Here is a 20,304-nt window from a genome sequence, read left to right on the forward strand (position 1 = left end):
GCTCAGGTCATGATCCTGGAGTCCCGGGATCGAGTCCCGCATCGGGCTCCCTGCTCAGCGGGGAGTCTGCTTCTCCCTCTCCCGCTCCCCCCTCTTGTGCTCTCTCTCTCTCAAATAAATAAATAAAATCTTTAAAAAAAAAAAAGAAAATACTAATACAAACATAGAGGTTCCATCTTCTGAATATTTATGATCTAAGTCCCAAACATTACAAGGTTACAGGAAAATAAACATTTGATATTCACCAATAAACTAACAATGTAAATACCAGCCCTCATTTAAACATTTCTTCCCACCTAACCCATGCCAGGCACACTGTCATTGGTTTTTATCTTGGATGCCATAAACATCACTGCAAAAATACAGGACTTCACAAGGCTGACAAAAGTAATGTTGAGGAGCTGCTCAACCATGATCAATGATGGTGGTGACCAAGCCACTGAAAGAGGCCTGCTAATCAACAACCCAGAAAAATATAACATACTGACAAATACATTTCACTTCGAAAGGGAACAATCAGAATACCAAATTTTAAAAATGAACAAAAACCAAATACTACTGGAGAAACTAAAGACTTCAGATATTTTTGTTAAAATGCCCTTTTTATTATCCCACTGCAGAAGACAAAACGCTATTATAAAATGTTGTCAATAATATCATGCCAACAAAGGAAAATTCAGCAGGATGCTTTACATTTATGCTAAGAATTAGCACAGTTATAACTGTAACCTACAATGTTCTTAATTACATTTAAAATGTGGTCACAATTTATATTTCCTTTTTCCAGATAAAGTTCTGATCACTTCCCCATCCCACCATTTTCTTGCTCTTTTCATACCCTATTTAATATGGATTAATTTTAATTGGCCTTTACCTGCTATCTATTATTACTAGAAAAAATGTACCTCAGAATAACAACATCAATAAAGAAAGTTAACAAGATTCCAAACTCAATTGATAGTGAATCTACCTATGCTAGAAGTGAAACTAAAAATGCACTTCTTTCACAAAGACAACCAAAAATAAGCCACCAAAACAAAGTCTTGAATACAAAGCACAATAATAAGAATTAGGTTTTATTTAACCTGAGAGGTAACTTCCCCTATCCCCAGTGCTTTGTGAGTTAAGAAATTCTGATAAACAGTGTCATGAAGCCACCAAAGTTTTCTAATCATTTTTAAACTAAAGACACTGGCCTCTTTTGCCAATAAATTGTTTCCAGATAAAGTACAAACTAATGCTAGAGGATAAAAACTGATAGTCGCTTAAAACAGAAATGAAAACAAAATAAACAATACTAGGACAACTAAATTTCTACATGTGAGAGCATTAACTTAGATCCCTATCTCACACCATACACAAAAATTAACTCAAATTTTACTTTTTTTTTTAAAGATTTTATTTAATTATTTGTCAGAGAGAGAGAGAGAGAGCACGCACAAGCAGGGGGCGCGGCAGGCAGAGGGGGAAGCAGGCTCCCCGCTGATCAGGGAGCCCGATGTAAGACTTGATCCCAGGACCCCGGGATCATGACCTGAGCCGAAAGCAGATGCTTAACCGACTGAGCCACCCAGGCAACCCTTAACTCAAATTTTAAATAAGGGGTAAATCCTCATAACCTTGGATTTGGCAACAGATTTTTGATATGCCACCAAGAGCATAAGAAACACAAGAAAAAATGGACACTGATCTTCATCAAAATTAGAACTTTTCCACAAAAGATATTATAAAGAAAGAAAGTGAAAAGATAACCTACACAATGGGAAAAAAAATATTTGCAGGTTGAAAATCTGATGAGGGTTTAATATCCAAAATATATAAAGAACTCCAAAATTCAACAACAAAATGGTAATCTAATAAAAAAAATGGGTAAAGGACTTGAATAGACATTTCTCCAAATAAGATACACAGATGGCCAAAGAGCACATGAAAAGATGCTCAACATCATTAGTCATTAGGGAAATGCAAATCAAAACCACAATGAAGTATCACTTCACACCTACTAGAATGGCTATAGTAAAAAATTACAGAATGTGGGCAACCCTCTCGGGTCCCCTCCCTCTTTGGGAGCTTTGTACTATTATCACTCAATAAACTTTGCTTTGTTGCCCACCAAAAAAAAAAAAAAATTACAGAATGTAACAAGTAGTGATGAGGATATGGAGAAATTGGAACCCTCCTACAATGCTGGTAGGAATGTAAAATGGAAAACATTTTGATGGCTCCTCACAAAGCTAACTACAGAATTATTATAGAAGTAGGAATTTCAGCTCCTAGGTATACACCCAAAAGAACTGCAATTGGGGGCTCAAAACAGATACATGCACAGCAATGTACAATGCAGCATTATTCACAATAGCCAAAAGGTGGAAACACTCAACTGTCCATCCACAGATAAATGGATAAACAGGTTGCAGTGTATCCACACAGTGGAATATTATTCAAACGTAAAAGAGAATGAGGTTCTGAAACATGCTACAACATGGATGAACCCTGAAAACATTACATGAAGTGGTATAGTTACAAAATGACAAATACTGTATAATTCCACTTAGACGAAATATTTAAAATAGTTAAAATCTAGAGACAAAGTAGAACGTGGCTGTCAGGAGCTGGGGGTGGAAAACAAGTGAAGTTACTGCTTAACAGACACAGAGTTTCTGTTTGGAGTGATGAAAACATTTTGGAAATGGATAGTGATGATGTCTGCACGACATTCTGAATATACTTAATGCCACTAAATTGTACAATTAAAATAGTAAAAATGGCAAATTTTATATGTATTTTACCTTAAAGAAAAGCTTAAAAATAAAAAGTAAACTACATACACATGATGAGACATTGCACACCTTCTAGCTAACATAGCAATCACACTATTGCCATTGAGATTATAAAATGAGTCTCAAAATGAAAGACAAATACTACATAATGAATGAAATTTATTGGCAAAATTCCTATATGAAATGACTGCTGCATATGCAACGTTCTGCACAATGCCACATGATACAAAATATTCAGCAGTTTGTTTACATAGCATTTGTGTAAAGATGAAGATATAATCACATTAAGATGGTATGTTAAATCTAACGACCACAATGTAACAAAGAGAGAGTTTAACATACATATCCCCTCTACACACAGTCTGGCCTGATTTACCTGAGTCTTTTGTGCATAAACTTTTAACTGTTTCCGATTAACAGTATTTACTGAAGGTGACTTTGTACTACAGGAAAATCTACTGCTATTACCTGTTGTAATAAATAAAGCCATTCATCTGAAAAACTCAAAGAAAGAAATGACTGCTGGACTTGTTGTAATAACAAGAGCATGCAAGGTTGAAGAGTAACTGCTAACATGTAGCATGCTAGCAGATATTTACCTTACAAGAAAACTATTAATAGCACAGAAGTGGAAACACACTGTGAGAAAATGCCACTTAGTGACTTTTCTGTTTAACGCTGAAAAATCCACATACTACGTGAAGAAGACTTTATCACTTCATTCAGAAATATCTGATGAGCAGTAACAAGGACAAGAATAAGTGTCCTGATTCAATTTAAGGAACACAAGCTCTGTGAACTACTGAAGAAAAAAAGAAGGAAGGGAAGGAAGGGAAGGAAGGGAAGGAAAGAAAAGAAAGAAAGAAAAGAAAAGAAAGAAAAGAAAAGAAAAGAAAAGAAAAGAAAGAAAGAAAGAAAGAAAGAAAGAAAGAAAGAAGAAAGAAGAAAGAAAGAAAGAAAGAAAGAAAGAAAGAAAGAAAGAAAGAGAAAGAAAGAAAGAAAGAAAGAGAAAGAAAGAAAGAAAGAAAGAAAGAGAGAAAGAGAGAAAAGTTGTATCCAAATTCCAATTCACACACCACTTTTTACTCCCACAGAACAGCTACCAGTCAGCCACATGCCTAATGATCTTGATTTGCTGTGGAAGAGAACTGTAGAATATAAAAACATGGTCAATTCAAAACTGCAGAGTATATTTCGTTTTGGAAACAATTTGAAGAAAAAAGAGCAGCACGTTGAAGACCCTGCTTTTCCATGATGAAATATATGCATTATCAAAAAGGAAAAATAATTCATCTTTTAAAAGAAAGATGAGAACAAAAAGGCCAATAAAGTCCATTTTGGTTATTTCAAAGGGCTTCCGTTGTTGGCATATTGCAGTGATATATTAAAAACCTTTCTTAACTTGAATCTATTGCTTTAAGGATCAAACTTCATGACTTTGATGTTGGAAATAAGGTTAACCAGATTTCCTAAGACAAACCTATGGTGTAAACAATTGAATGCTGGCCATTTTTAAAAGAACTAAACAGAACTTCTTATTTTAAAAAAATATATATATGTACTGACATCTTAAAAACAGAGAAAGAACATGGTTTGAAAGATTACTTCAAGACAGAGATCCTGACAGCTGACTTCTAAATAGCACCTTTAAAGATATCATTTTGTCATCTTTCACTATGCTGAAAATAAGTAAATCAATAACAATAGCCAACCTAGCATTCTTTGCTTAGTAAAAATACCTTTGAAGAACAGAGGCAAACAGGGAGGTAATTCAAGATAGTGACATAAAAAAAAATCCTGAACTCCCCTCCCCCAACAGACACACTAAATCTACAGCTACATATAAAACAACTACCTCTGAGAAGAACCTGAGAACTAGCTGGACAGCTACTCCACCACAAAGGGTAAAAAACCACACTGACACAGTTAGGAGAGACAGAGACACTCTCTGGCCAAACACCCCAGACCCCATGCAGCAGCCCATAGGGGAGGGGTCCTCACAAATACAGAACTCCTGCCTGGGGAGGGATCCATGCTACACATCAGGCGCCCTCACCCTTGGGACCTGTACCAGAGAGACAGCCCCCAAAACATCTGGCTTTGAAAACCAATGGAGCTTACATCTAGGAGAATCACAGGGCTGTAGTGAATGCAGAGTCTGCTCTTATATGGCTCACACTCAGGCTCATTTGCCTCAGGACCCAGTGCCAAAGCACCAGTTTGAAAAGAGCCTAGACCATATGTAAAAGGAGTTTCATTTGCTAACCTTAAAGCATCTACCAGAAGGGCAAAGCCTACTCAGATTCCCTCCAACAATAAAAGACTCTGGAGGGTGCCATTTTTATGTTCTTTCTCTACCTTGCTATTGCCAGTGCTGGCAGGAGCTACTTTTGCATTCTCAATCTAACCTTCTAGTACCTCCTACCCCCTCCACACTGCCGGTGCTCTGGCCCCCTAGTGACACTCCCACAGCCAGAGGCCCCCAAGCCAGCAGGTGCATGCAACCCACAAAGGGGATGCCTACTGAGTAGGAGACTCTGGTGGCCAGAGTGGACTGTGTTTCTGAGCCCCACAGGTCTAAAATAATTGGAGAGACAGTACAAGAGACAACGAAAAACTAAGGCAAGGTTAAATAATAAGAATGATCACCCACACAAGACTGGAAGAGACAGCTGTTTCACCCAACACAAAGACATAAATACAAAGTCAGGCAAAATGAGGAAACAGACAAACACGTTCCCAATGAAAGACCAGGATTAAATCCCAGAAAGAAAAAAAAAAAATTAATGAAATGGAGATAAATGATTTCCCTAATACAGAGTTCAAAGAAACAGTCATAAAGATTCTCACTGAACTCAGGAAAAGAATGGATGAACACAGAGAGAACTTAAAAAGAAAATACATGACAGGAGCAAAGAGAAGTCATAGAGCTAAAGAATATAATAATTAAACTAAAAAATAAACTAGAGGGATTCAACAGAATACGTAAAGCAGAAGAATCAGTAATCTGGCAGAAATGGCAGTGGAACTCACCCTAAAAGAGCAGAGGAAAAAAAATAATTTTGAAAGTGAAGATAACTTAGGGTCTTTGGGACACTATCAAGCAGAAGAGCATTTGCTTATAGGAGTCCCAGCAGGAGAAGACAGAAGGAAAGAGGCAGAAAATCTATTTGAAGAAACAATGGCTGAAAACTTCCCTAACCTGAGCAAGGAAACAGACTTTCAGATCCAGGAAGCCCAGAGAAATCCAAACAAGATAAACAAACAAACAAACAAAAAATCCACACCAAAACACATTATAATTAAAATGCAAAAGTTGAAGAGAGAATCTTGAAAGCAACAAGAGAAAAACAACTTGTTATGTACAAGGAAACTCCCATAAGACTATTTCTTAGCAGAAGCTTTGGATGTATTATACCATCCACTGTGGCTTGCAAAGAGCTGAAAGGAAAAACTTCCGAGATTAATTTGTCTAGTAAGGTTATCATTCAGAATTGAAAGAGAGATGAGGTTCCCAAACAAGCAAAAGCTAAAAGGATTCAGAACCACTAGACTATCCCTACAAGAAATGCTAAAGGGACTTCTTTAGGCTGAAAAGAAAGGGAACTAACTAGCAATAAGAAAATATTAAAGTAGAAATCTCACTGGTAAAGGTAAATATATAGTAAAGGAAGTAGATTAATCACGTATAAAGCTAGCATGAAGGTTAAAGGAAAAAGTACTAAATATAACTATAACCACCATAACTAGAGATACACAAAACTTAAAAAATGTAAAAATGACATCAAAAACATAAAACATGGGGAAGGGTGGAAAGTAAAAATGCAGAGTTTTAGAATTTAGCATTCAAATTTAATTTGCTACTTAAGAAACTACTATAAACAAATCTCAACTTAAAGGAGACTATAATATATATGCTTTTATATGTGAGCTCCATGGTAACTAAGAACAAAACCTACAGTAGGTATGCAAAAAAATAATGAAAAAGGAATCTAAGCATAGCTGTGCAGTCATCATGCCACAAGAGAAAAAAGAAAGAGAACAAGAAAGGAACAAAGAGAAACTACAAAATAGCCAAAAACAATCAACAAACTGGGTATAAGGATATACCTATCAATAATTACTTTAAATGTAAATGGACTAAATTCTCCAATCAAAAGACACAGAGTGGCTGAATGGGTAAAAAACAAAACCCATCTATAGGCTGCCTACAAGACACTCACTTTAGAGGTAAGGACTGATGTGTACAGACTAAAAGTGAAGGGATGGAAAAAGATGTTTCATACAAATGGAAACCAGAAGAAAGCTTGGTAGCTATATTTAGATCAGACAAACAGACTTTGAAACAAAGAAGTCAGTAATAAAAGACAAAGATGGGAATTACCTAATAATAAAGGAGATCAATCCAACAAGAAGATACAACATTTGCAAATGTTTATTTATAACACAGAATCACCTAAATATATGAAGCAAATGTTGTGCAGAAACTGACAGCAATACATAATAGTAGGGGACTTTAACACTTCACTATATCAATGAATAGATCATCCAGACAAAAAAATCAATTTTAAAAAATCAGCTCTAAATGGCATATTAGACCAGATGGACTTAACAGATATATACAGAACATTCTATCCAAAGGCAGAGGAATATACATTCTTCTCAAGTACACATGGAACAATCTCCAGGACAGACCATATAGGAGGACACAAAACAAATCTCAATAAATTTAAGGTTGAAATTTATCAAGCATCTCTTCTGACCAAAATGGAATGAAGTTAAAAATCAATTACAAGAAGAAAACAGGAAAAATCACAAGTCCATGCAGATTAGACAACATCTGAACAACCAATAGGTCAACAAAGAAATAAAATTTTTTCCAAAAAATACCTTAATACAAATTAAAATGAAATACAACATACCAACATCTATGGATACAGCATAAAAGCAGTTGTGAGAGGGACATTTATAGCAATACAGGCCTACCCCAAGAAACAAGAAACAATCTAACTTCACACTCAAAACAACTAGAAAAAAAAAGAGCCAGCAGAAGGAAGGAAATAATAAATACCAGAGCAAAAATAAATGAAAGAGACTAAAAAGACAATAGAAAAGATAAATGAAACTAAGAGCTGGATCCCTGAGAAGATAAAATTGACAAAGACCAGAATGATTAAGAAAAAAGGAGGGCTAAAATAAAATCGGTAAAGAAAGAGGAGAAATTACAAGTGATACCAAAGAAATACAAAGGCTTTTAAGAGACTACTATAAACAATTATACACTACAAATGAGACAACCCAGAAGAAATGGGTAAGTCCTAGAAACATACAATCTTCCAAGTCTGATCATGAAGAAATAGAAAATCTTAAGAGACCAATTACTAGTATGGACATTGAATCTATAATCAAAAAAATCTAAACAAAAGAACAGATGGCTTTCACTGGCAAGTTCTACCAAACAAAGATTTGATTCCTTATCATTCTCAAACTCTTCCAAAAAATTGAAGAAGAGGGAATGTTCCCAAACTCATTTTACAGGCCAGTATTACCCTCCTACCAAAACCAGAAAAGAGTAAAAAAAAAAAAAAAATTACAGACCAACACCCTTGATGAACACAGATGCAAAAATCATCAACAACCATTAGCAGACCAAATTCAACAATACATCAAAAGGTCATAAGCTATGATAAAGTGCGATTTACCCCGGGGATGCAAAGCTGGTTCAACATCCACAAATCAATCAACCATATTAACAAAATGAAGTATAAAAATCAAATAACCATCTCAATATATGAGGAAGAGCATTTGACAAAATTCAACATCATTTATGATTAAAAAAAAAAAAATCTCAACAAAGTGTGTATAGACAAAATGTACCTCAACATTTAAGGCCATATATGACAAGCCTGCGGCTAGCATCATCCTCAACAGGAAAAAGTTTCCCGCTTTAAGATCAGGAAAAAGGCCCATTCTCACCACTTTTATTAAACACAGTACTGGAAGTCTTGGCCACAGCAATTAGTCAGGAAAAAGAAGTAAACTGGAATCCAAATTGTAAGGGAAGAAGTAAACCATCACTATTTCTGGATAACACAATTTTATACATAGAAAACCCTAAAGATTCCGTGAAAAAGATTGTTAGAATAAATGAATTCAGTAACGTTGCAGGTACAAATCTGATATACAAAATTCTGTTGCATTTGTGTATACCAACAATAAACTATCTGGAAAAGAAACTAAGAAAACAAATCCCCTTTAAAACTGCATTAAAAAAATACCCAAGAATAAATTTAACCAAGGAGATGAAGGATCTATACTCTGAAAACTGTAGGACACTGAGGAGAGATAACAACACAAATAAATGGAAAGATACTTCATGCTCATGGATTGAAGAATATTGCAAAAATGTCCACATTAACCAAAGCAATCTATAGACCCAATGCAATCCCTATCAAAATTCCAATGGCATTTTTTACAGAAATAAAACAGCCCTAAAATTTGTATGGAACCACAAAAGATCCTGAATAACCAAAGCAAATCTTGAGAAGGAAGAACAAGTTGGAGACATCACACTCCCTAATTTCAAGCTATAGTATCTAAAAACCAAAATAATCAAAATGTACGATATTGGCATAAAAACAGACACATAGATCAGTGGGACAGAACAGAGAGTCCAGAAATAAACCCAAGCATATGTGGCCAATTACTTTACAACAAAAGAGACAAGAATATACAATGGGGAAAGAACAGTGTCTTCAATAAATGGTGCTGGGAAAACTAGACAGCAGCATACAAATAACGAAACTGGACCACTATCTTACACCATACACAGAAATTAACTCAAAATGGATTAAAGACTTGAATGAAAGACCCCAAATCATAAAACTCCTAGAAGAAAACACAGGTGGGTAAACTCTTTGACATCGCTCTTGGAGATTTTTTTTTTTTTTTTTTTGGCTCTGATTCCGAAGTCTGTGGCAACAAAAAGCAAAAATAAATGGGACTATATAAAACTAAAAAGTTTCTGCACAGCAAAGAAAACCATCAACAAAGTAAAAAACGCAATCTACTGAATGGGAGAAAAACTTGCAAATCATATCCAATAAGGGGTAAACAGCCAAAATATATAAAAAATTCATACAGCTCAATATCAACAAGAAACAAACAATTCCATTTAACAAATGGGCAGAAGATCTGAATAGACATTTTCCCAAAGAAGACATACAGATCACCAACAGGCACATGAAAAGATGCTCATCAGGGAAATGCAAATCAAAATCACAATGAAATATCACCTCACACCTGTGAGAATGGCTAGTATCAAAAAGACAAGAAATAACAAGTGTTGATGAGGCTGTAGGTAAAGGGGAGCCTTGTGCACTACTGGTGAGGTTGTAAATTGTGCAGCCACTATAGAAAACAGTCTGGAAAACAGTCAAAAAATTAAAAATAGAACTCCCGTATAATACAGCAATTCCACTTTTGGGTATTTATCTGAAGAAAAACTAATTCAAAAAGATACATGCACCCCTATGTTCATTGCAGCATTATTTACAATAGCCAAGGTATGGAAATAACCAAAGTGTCCTTTGAAGGATGAATGGAAAAAGATTTACACACACACTCACAGGAATACTACTCAGCCATAAAAAAATAAAATAAAATCTAGCCATTTGTAAACTGTATGAACCTTGAGGGTATTATGCTAAGTGAAAAAAGCCAGACAGAGAAAGACAAATATTGTACGATTTCACTTATATCTGAAATCTAAACAAACAAACAAACAAACAAACAAAAAACAGAAGTCATAGATACAGAGAATACACTGGTGGCTGCCAGAAGGGAAGGAGATGGGGAGGGTGAGTGAAATGGGTGAAGGGGATCAAGATGTATAAACTTCCAGTTATACAATGAAGTCATGTACAGCATGGTGACTATAGTCAATAATAACGTATTGCAAATTTGAAAATTGCTTGAAGAAAGTAAATCTTTAAAAGTTCTCATCACAAGAAAAAAAAATGGTGTGACTTTGTATGGAGAGAGATGTTAACTAAACTTATTGTGGTGATCATTCTGCCATGTATACAAAAGTCAAATCATTATGTCGTACACTTGAAACTAGTATGCCATATATCAATTATACTTTAATAAAATGAAAAAAATGAAGGGAAATAAAAACATGTTCTGATACATTGAAAGACATAGTTTGATAGCCATAAATCTTCAATTTAGGATATTCTAAAGCTTTTTTTTAACTTTAAACAGATGAAAAATCATCCTGGGTAAGAATGCTGGGTTGTAAAATGGAGAATAGAACAAACAAAATGGTCATATGTGAGGAACTCTAAATGAATACTGACGATATAAAGCAAAATAAGGATGTCTTCAAGGTTGTGGGGGGTTTTTTTGTTTTGTTTTGTTTTTAGTGAGAATTAAAATACAGGACACAATAGCACTTAATTTGGGAGGGAAGTATATGGGGTAAAAGTGTTCTAAGATCCCTGGATTTGTCAGGATGACAATAAAGGTACAGATTAAGATAGGATTTTATAATAAAGGATTCATGTCATAATTTCTTTTTTTTTTTTTTTTAAGATTTTATTTATTTGACACAGAGAGCACAAGCAGAGGGAGACAGAGGGAGAAGTAGGCTCCCCGCCGAGCAAGGAGCCCAATGTGGGACTCAATCCCAGGACCCTGGGATCATGACCCGGGCCGAAGGCAGCCGTTTAACCAACTGAGCCACCCAGGCGTCCCTCATGTCATAATTTCTAAGGTAGCCACTAAAAGAACAGAAAGAGAATGTATTAACTTCGTACGTGGGGAAAACCAAAATGAGAAAGGAAAACCCTAATCAATCCAAAAGAAGACATAATAGGGCGCCTGGGTGGCTCAGTCGTTAAGCATCTGCCTTCGGCTCAGGTCATGATCCCAGGGTCCTGGGATCGAGTCCCACATCAGGCTCCCTGCCCGGCAGGAAGCCTATTTCTCCCTCTCCCACTCCCCTTGCTTGTGTTCCTGCTCTCGCTATCTCTCTGTCAAATAAATAAATAAAATCTTTAAAAAAAAAAAAAAAAAAAAAGAAGACATAATAGAAAAAGAAACTTAGAAAAATCAAGACAAGAAAACACAAAATATGTTAGATTTTAAATTTTAAAAGTCAGACATTATAATTAACTGTACTGAAGATACTCCAGTTAAAAGCAAAGACTGTCCAACTTGTTAACCTCAGAAAGCTCCAACTGTAAGCAATTCACAAAAGCTATAACTAATACAGCAGGAATACAGAAAAGTTGACAATAAAAGGATAGGAAAAGATGTATCATGCAAACGTTAACAGAAAAAATAGTTACTCTAAAATAAAATGTATTAAGGGGCGCCTGGGTGGCTCAGTCGTTAGGCGTCTGCCTTTGGCTCAGGTCATGATCCCAGGGTCCTCGGATCAAGCCCCGCATCGGGCTCCCTGCTTGGCGGGGAGCCTGCTTCTCCCTCTCCCACTCCCCCTGCTTGTGTTCCCTCTCTCACTGTGTCTCTCTCTGTCAAATAAATAAAATCTTGAAAAAAAAGGTATTAAAAAGTATAAAATGTATTAATTCACCAGCAAAATAGCAAATTTATATTTAATCACAAATTTAAATATATCCAACAAAAACTGGATAGAACTGCAAGAAAAAGCCAGTCATAAAGGGGAAGTGTTTACAATAGTTCTCTTGGTAACTGAGAGAATAAACAAACAAAAATCAGTCAAAACACAGAATATTTGAATAACAAACTTAACCTTACAGACATATATAGAAAACTATACTCAATGACTGCAGAATATACCTTACCTTCTTTTTAGACACAGGTAGATACTTACTGAAATTGACTATATAGCTGGCCATAAAGTCTAAACAAATTTCAATGGACTGAAATAATGCAAATTAAGTTTTCTGACCTCAAAGTAATTAAGGTAGAAATCAGGACCAAAAGATAAAATAAAAAATTTTTTGTAAATTCAACAAAATTCTAAATAACCAATTTAAAAAAATGATTCTAAGGTAATAAAACCAGTACCTAGGGAGAAACAGCCTTAAATGTTAACATTAGGAAAAGAAGAAGGTTGAAAATTTATGAACAAATGTCCATAACTAGAAAAAGAACTTTTTAAAAATCAATGAAATAAAAACTAATATACAATGAAGAAAATAAGGCCAAAAGTTTTATATCTAAAAAGAGTAATGAAACTGCCAAAACTCTGGCAATATTAAGGAAAAAGAAGGACAATAAATAGCAATATCAGAACCAAAAAGAAAAAAAATTAACATAGAAACTGCACACATGAAAATACTATACGCAACTTTTTCAGAAATTTGAAAATTTAGGTGAAATGGACCAAGTCTTAGAAAAATATAAATCATTAAAACTAACTCAAGAAGAAATAGAAAGCCTGAACATTCTTGCAATCTTTAAAATAAGTTACCAGTATTCTTATCAAAAAGAAGATACCCAGGCCCAGGTAACCTAAACAGGTAAGTTCCACTAAAGGAAAAACTAATTTCAGTCTTTCACAAACTTGTCCACAGAAGAGTAAAGACTTCTCCCAACTCACTACATGAGGCTAACATGATACTGTGAAAATCTGATGAGAGAGAATGAGAAAGCAAAATTATAGGCTGAAGTCACTCATAAAAAGAGATGTTAAAGTTATAAATAAAATATGAGCCAACTAAATCCAGCAGATTATATGGAGAAGATAATAAATTATGAACAAATTGGGTTTATCACAAAAATACAAGTTGGTTTAATAGTCAAAAATCAATTAAAAAGTCAAAAGTCAATGAAATTTGCTATGTTGAGATTCACAGGAAACAAATCATGATTGTTATAGTAAATAAAAAGCACCTGACAAAGTTTAGGGGCTATTCATTTAAAAAGTCATTTTGCAAACTAAGAATAAAAGGAAACCTCCATAATCTAGTAAAGGGCACAGATGAAAAAATCTAGAGCAAATATGAGAAAGAAGAAATATTGAAATAATTCTTTTTGAGATCCAGAGCTAAAAACAAAGATGTTCACAATCACCACTGAGATTCAACAAAGTACTGAAGGTTCGTAGCACCGCAGAGGGAAACAGAGGCAATATTAGGTCATGGTGGGACAAATGGATAGCCATATGGGAAAAATTAATACGGAGCCTGACTTCACACCTTATAAACAAAAATCTATTCTAAGGTATCAAAATCAAAATGGAAATGGAAAAGGAAATAACTTTTGGATCATAAGTTAAGGAAATATTTCATGAATACAATTCAGAAATCACTAACCTAAAGAAAAATGGTGCTCAACTAGTAACTTCTGCATATAGGATAGGGGAGGACAGCACCAAGAACGAGAAGATGAGCCACAGAGCAAGAGAAGAGGGTTGTAACACCAACTGGAACTACTCCAATTCATATGGTGTAATCGCATTTCTAAAGTACAACAAGCAAAATTAAACTCTATCGCCTAGGGAGCTTACATAAATCATAATCTAGGTTTTATGTATAGTATAAAATAGGAATCTTTTTTTTTTTTTTTAATGTCCACCTCTAAGGAGGTTGAAGAGATTGTGAATGGGAAGAAATACACAGGTTGCTTTCAGGATGCTTGATTTCTTGAACCAGATGGTGATCCCATGGCTATTGGCATTATAACCAGTTTTAAAATGGTCTTATAAAAGTTTTACGTGTATTTCTGTGTACCTATTTCATATTATATGATGTCTGAAAAAAAAATCACACTTAATGAACTTATAAAACTAGAACTAACATAGGTACTATGCTCGGAAGGAATGAGTCCGTAAGACTGCATGGTACTATCAGAGGAATAAAAACAAGGTCAACTCTCTAGTTGATTGAAGTGGTTTCCCATCAGGTACAGGTTAGCAATTCTGATACCACTTCACACGTACAGTGGAATTGATTACATAAATGGATGGTGGATGGTAGCAGCCAGGCTTCTCACTGTTAGGAATGGGAATTTACAAAGAAGCGCGGGAAGGAGGCTAAAATGATCCATTTGTTAATGAATTAGAGTTGGCGACATCAGTAAGAATTCATGTTTAGCCAAGTACAGTTACAGCTGATCGCACACAAAAATGTTTATAATGTGAGTATCTACGTGGATTAGTGTACACACATGTATTTCTTTGCTCTGTCAGATGACAGGACCTAAAAGAAGAACACTCTAGTAGCAACATGCAAATCATCACCCAGATCCTGGGTTCTAATCCCATTCCCCAGTAAAAGGCACTAGGGCTCCCTGGAGAAATAGCTGAGTCCAGGACTGGAGCACTGTCAAATGAGCCTGGGGCACCCTGTAATGCCTAAAGTAAGGAATTGTTAAAACTAAACAAGCAAGCCCACATTGATGGGAGCCAAATGATATGGCTCCCGACAGCCAAAACTGTAATATTTGAACAACAAAATAAATTCTGGATTGGATTATAACCCAAAATATCAATATCCATGAGTCCACATTGATATGAATAAATCACTGAACAAATAAATGGGAGAAAAGAGACAAAATATTCCAGGCATATTTACATAGATACTTTAGCTTCTTTTATTTTTTCAAGATTTTTATTTATTTGACAGAGAGAGAGCACAAGCAGGGGGAGCATCAGACAGAGGGAGAAGCAGGCTCCCCCCTGAGCAGGGAGCCCGACGTGGGGCTCCATCTCAGGACCCTGAGCCGAAGGCAGACGCTTAACCGACTCAGCCGCCCAGGTGCCCCAGTACTTTAGCTTCTAAAGGAGGGGGAGCATCACACACTACTCCAGTGTGGGCTGCACATTAGGGACCTCCTTCCAAACAGTACAGGATGGAAAGAATGGGAAAAGAGAGTAACTTCACAGTGGAGAAACCCAACAAATACTACTTCACCCTGTCGGCCAACATCGACAGTCATAGGTCAAGTTGATAGTATGCACCCTTGATATGATAACAATGGCACTTTACATCAGACAAATTCCAAGAGAGGGGAATTCCACAACACACCTGACTAGTACTCCTAAAAGGGTCAAGGTCACCACCAAAGACAAGGAAAGTCTGAGAAATCTTCACAGTCAAGAGAAGCCCAATGAGACAATGACAACTAAATATAAGAGGAGATCCTGAAGCCAAAAAAAAAAAAAAAAGGATATTAGGGGAAAACTAAGAAAATCCGAATAAATTATATAGTCAACAATAGTGTATCAATATTGATTCACTAACTGAAATGAAAGTACCAAACCAAGGTTAAGATGTTAATAATCAGGGAAACAAGGTATAAGGTGTACTGGAACTTTGTACTATCTTCATAATCTTTCTGTAAAACTGAAATTGCTCTGAAACATAAGGTCCATTAAAATTATTTTTTTAAAAAGCCAAGAAAGAAAACCCAGAACATATATGTAATACTGGTGTACAATAGAGGGGATATTACAAATTTATGTCGAAAGGACGGACTACTGAATAAGTGGTTTGCAGACTACTGGATGTTCATGTGGGAAATAAAATTTGATTACTGTTTCACTCCACATATAAATCACAGTTGGACTAAAATTCCAAATGTGTAAAAACAAACTATTTTCATTATCAGAAGAAAATCTTAGAGAACATCTTCATGACCTTGCAGTAGGTAGGAAAGCATAAGAAAAAATTAAAAAAAAAAAAAAAACATTAACCATACAGAAAAGATTGATTTGTCCACAGAAAAGTTATCAACTTCAATAAAAGAAATGATACTATTTAAGAAAAAAAGGACAAATGGTTGACCAGAAAAAATGGTGTTCAACCTAAAATGCCCCATAATTTATAAAATACAAATAAAGAAATTCTATAAAAACATAAGAAAATGATTATCAACAGAAAAATGGGAAAGGATATGAACTGACACATCAGAGGAACAAACAGCCATTAAACAGATGGAAATATGCTCAACATCAGTAGTAATGCACATTTAACACTTAAAATACCATGTTTTACCCATCAGATGGGTAAAAATTACAAAGGCTTATAATTTGAAGCTCGGTAAGAAGTTGGGGGAAAGAATCTTTAATGCACTGTCCATAGATCGTTAAGTGCTTTAACTGCTCTGGAGGACAACTTGACAACATCCATTCAATATTTACATCTTTTCTTCCAAAATATTACAAAAGGAGCAAAATCAAGTCTTTCATCAACAGAAGTATGGTTCACTAAATTGTGATACTATGGAAAAGTATGCCTTAGTTTAAAAGAATGAGGGAGATACACAAATATATGTATAGATAGAAAGTTTACATAGATATACATAAACACACACACACACACACACACACACACACACCATGGAAATACAGTTCTGAGACATTACTTGGTATAGGAAAGAACGTTATAGAACAATCCAGAGAATGACAGAATCTGACTAAAAAGACCTAAAACAATATATTTATATACATCCATATATATTAACTGTTGAACGTACAGAACATTCTTGAAGGATACTTATCAAACGGAGAAAGAAAATGAGATTGGGGGCAGGGAAAGGGCATGTAAAGAATTTCTTTCCTTTTTTATCTATGCATCTTTGACGAGGAGAATGTATTTATGGATTGCTTGTGTAATTAAACTTTTATTCCTTAGTGAAGTAAGTAGAAAGGGGAGGGGGAGAAATGGTATAAGTTTTACATTGAAAGTATTTTCCCACATGAGTACTATGGGCATCAGAACAGCTGTGAGCCACTCTCTCCTGCTGCATGAGCACCTGTCCTTCGGTTATGCTCTCCAGCTCTGTACCCTGGAGAGACATTGCTAAGCAATACCGCGTAGGGTAAAAAAGACCCCTGACCGGTACATCTGGTCTGCGAGGAACTACAAGGGAACCATAAGCATCTCATGCATGCACCATGCTTTGAAGCTTCCCTGAATGCAGGGACTCTTAGAACAGTCACGTCTTCTCTGCTTGACTCAAACCTTATCGGGACATATGGGTCAAAAAATATCACAAAGCCAGGTGTGAGTCACACAGGCACTTGAGATTTGCACCAAGTGAGCCAGGTACGTGTAGAAAAGTCCTTTTCAAATTCTGAGTAGCCTCTGCTATTTTCATGAGTGACCCTTCGACTGCCCCCATGAACTATAAATACTCCATTTTAATCGTTCTTCGAGATAGCTGTAAGCAACAATATTTTGCATTCAATTAAACTGAGGCATTTTTGGCGAATAGCAAGGCATAAAACTTATTCATTACACAACTGTAGTAATTTTATGGCTCAAATAAATTTTATCTATAATTTCCCAAACCACTATGGAAAGTTAAATCATTCATTTTATATAGTAGAACACAATGTGGGACTATATAAAAACTAAAATGAAGAAAAAAAATTTTCCAAAGGACCTGGCTTCCAAGTGAATGTCTTTGAGAAAAAAAGATTTTTTATGTATTTGAAAATCAAAATCACTTCCTAAGAAAAACTAATCCTCAGTGTAAATTACAGTGGAAAAAATCATTACTGATGGATAAAGACAAGACAAAATTTGCCAAAAGGTAAGTAGGGATATGCCTGAGAGAGCAAAGAGCGGTATTTCCAAATCTGTGGTTCAGCTTTGTTAAAATTATGGTACCAGTACCCGCCCCAGTGAAGACCACTATATCTCAGCTGCTTACAGAATGGCACTGGTTGAAACCAAATTCAGGACGGTCAGTGCAACACAGAGAACATTATTTTTAGTCACACACTGTGCCACTTCTTTTGAGGGGGTCTTAAAAATGCAATGCGTAGCTCCTCAACCCCGCTCACATTCTGTTTTAATAGTTCCATGAAAGGTCCAGGAATTTTTAAAAAGTGCTGATTCTCAGACCTATAAATACAGAAAACAAACTGATGGTTGCCAGAGGGGAGGCGGCCAGGGGGATGGGCAAAATGGGTGAAGGGGCATGGGAGATGCAGGCTTCTAGTCATGGGATGAGTAAGTCACGGGAGTTAAAGGCACAGCATAGGACATATAGTCAACGATACTATAATAGTGTTGTATGGTGACAGACGGCAGCTACACTTGCTGGGAGCACAGCATATACCTACAGAGAAGCTGAGTCACTATGTTGTACACCTGAAACTAACGTAACATTGTGTATCAACCATACTAAAAAACAAACAAAAATTTTAATTAAAATTTCTTTTAAATGAAAAATAAAAAGTGCTGATTCTGGGGAACCCCAGAATAAGACTTCAAAGGGGCACTGACCTCCCTTGCCCACCTCCTGAAACAGGTCAGGAGCACAGGATTTTATACATACATACATACATACATACATACATGCGTTTCTTCCCTTTCTTGGAACCCTTTATTCGAAGTACCACTGAATCTTACCACCGATAATAAAGGTGAAATATGCTTGTTTGTTTCACCTGAATCCCTTAATGACATATATCAACCTCAGAATCGCTTTTTAACCTCTGGGGACAGGAAGAAAGAAAACGCCAGAGTGGAGTAGAGACTTTGTTTCATTTCTTAAAAAAGTGAGAGGTCTGAAGCATAGCAGAAAGTTCATACCTGTTATCAAATCTGAGTGAAGAATAAAAGGAATATCACGCTATTTGCCATGCTTTTTTGTATGTTTTAAGATACTCATTTTTTTGAAAGCAACTTAAACACATGGCATTACTCCAAAAGGCAAGACCGTACGACGGCATCAGAACGAGCCACCACTCCCTGGAGAAAGCAGTGGTCCGTCAAGGTCCTTTGACAACTTTTATCTTGGGAGGATGCATCAGAGTTGACATTTTGTGCCCCTCACGCGGGTTCCAGAAAAACAAGCGTGATCTGTTTGCGCTTACTTAAAGCAACGCTGTTTGCCACGGTGAACAAGAAAATTTCAGTAAGAATGGAAGGAAACCTGGCCCTCGTGGGTTCACGTACCTGTGTCGCTCCCAGATCCTGTTGACAAAGCTGGCATGATGCAAGCCGCCACAGGCTGGGACAGCCACACCACTCTCCACTTAGAAAGCCACAGAGAACTCCAGTCAGTGGCCTGCAGCCACGCTGTCGACCAAGATTTATATACCGAGCAGGCCGTTTCTAAAAAGAGAAGAAAAACACTTTAAAAATAATAATAGGGAAGACTACTAAATTGCAACATTCTGCGACTAATTCAGAGTTCTTATTCCAACACGCTTACCAGAGAGATCACGATTCTTCCAAATTTTGTCTACATGCTACGTGCACATATGAAGTGTGAGAGTCTTTGATTTGGATGTGAAATTTCTAATTAAAACCACGAAAGCTCCTCATGCATGTATCAAGGCTTCCTGAAAGATTTTTGCAGTTGGTCTGAGGGCTGCTGAATGCGGACTGAGAACGTAAAGAAGGTTCTTAACGCCAGTGCTATTCTCAAATCCTTTGCCTCTGTTACCGTGATCCCACGCTCTATTTCTAATGCAGAACAGCGACTCTGTAGATGGTCAACAACTTATAAATACTTGTAATTTTTTTAAATAGCTCATCCTAATATGCCAACTGCAAAGTTCTCTAACTGAAAC

At 36.0% G+C, this 20,304-nt stretch overlaps 1 protein-coding gene across 3 annotated transcripts in view; it reads right to left on the reverse strand.

Moving 5' to 3' along the window:
* The window catches only part of MPP7 (MAGUK p55 scaffold protein 7), a 299,029-nt gene that overhangs the window by 201,671 nt on the left and 77,054 nt on the right, over positions 1-20,304 (reverse strand). For all 3 annotated transcript variants that reach the window (XM_078075305.1, XM_078075306.1, XM_078075304.1), the window contains exon 2: positions 19,685-19,843. In XM_078075305.1, the coding sequence (XP_077931431.1) occupies positions 19,685-19,721 (37 nt within the window). In that variant the 5' untranslated portion in view covers positions 19,722-19,843. The remainder of the gene's footprint in view (positions 1-19,684; positions 19,844-20,304) is intronic.

The sequence above is a fragment of the Halichoerus grypus genome, chromosome 6 (genome assembly GCF_964656455.1).
Source record: "Halichoerus grypus chromosome 6, mHalGry1.hap1.1, whole genome shotgun sequence".
In the NCBI taxonomy this organism is placed as follows: Eukaryota; Metazoa; Chordata; class Mammalia; order Carnivora; family Phocidae; genus Halichoerus; species Halichoerus grypus.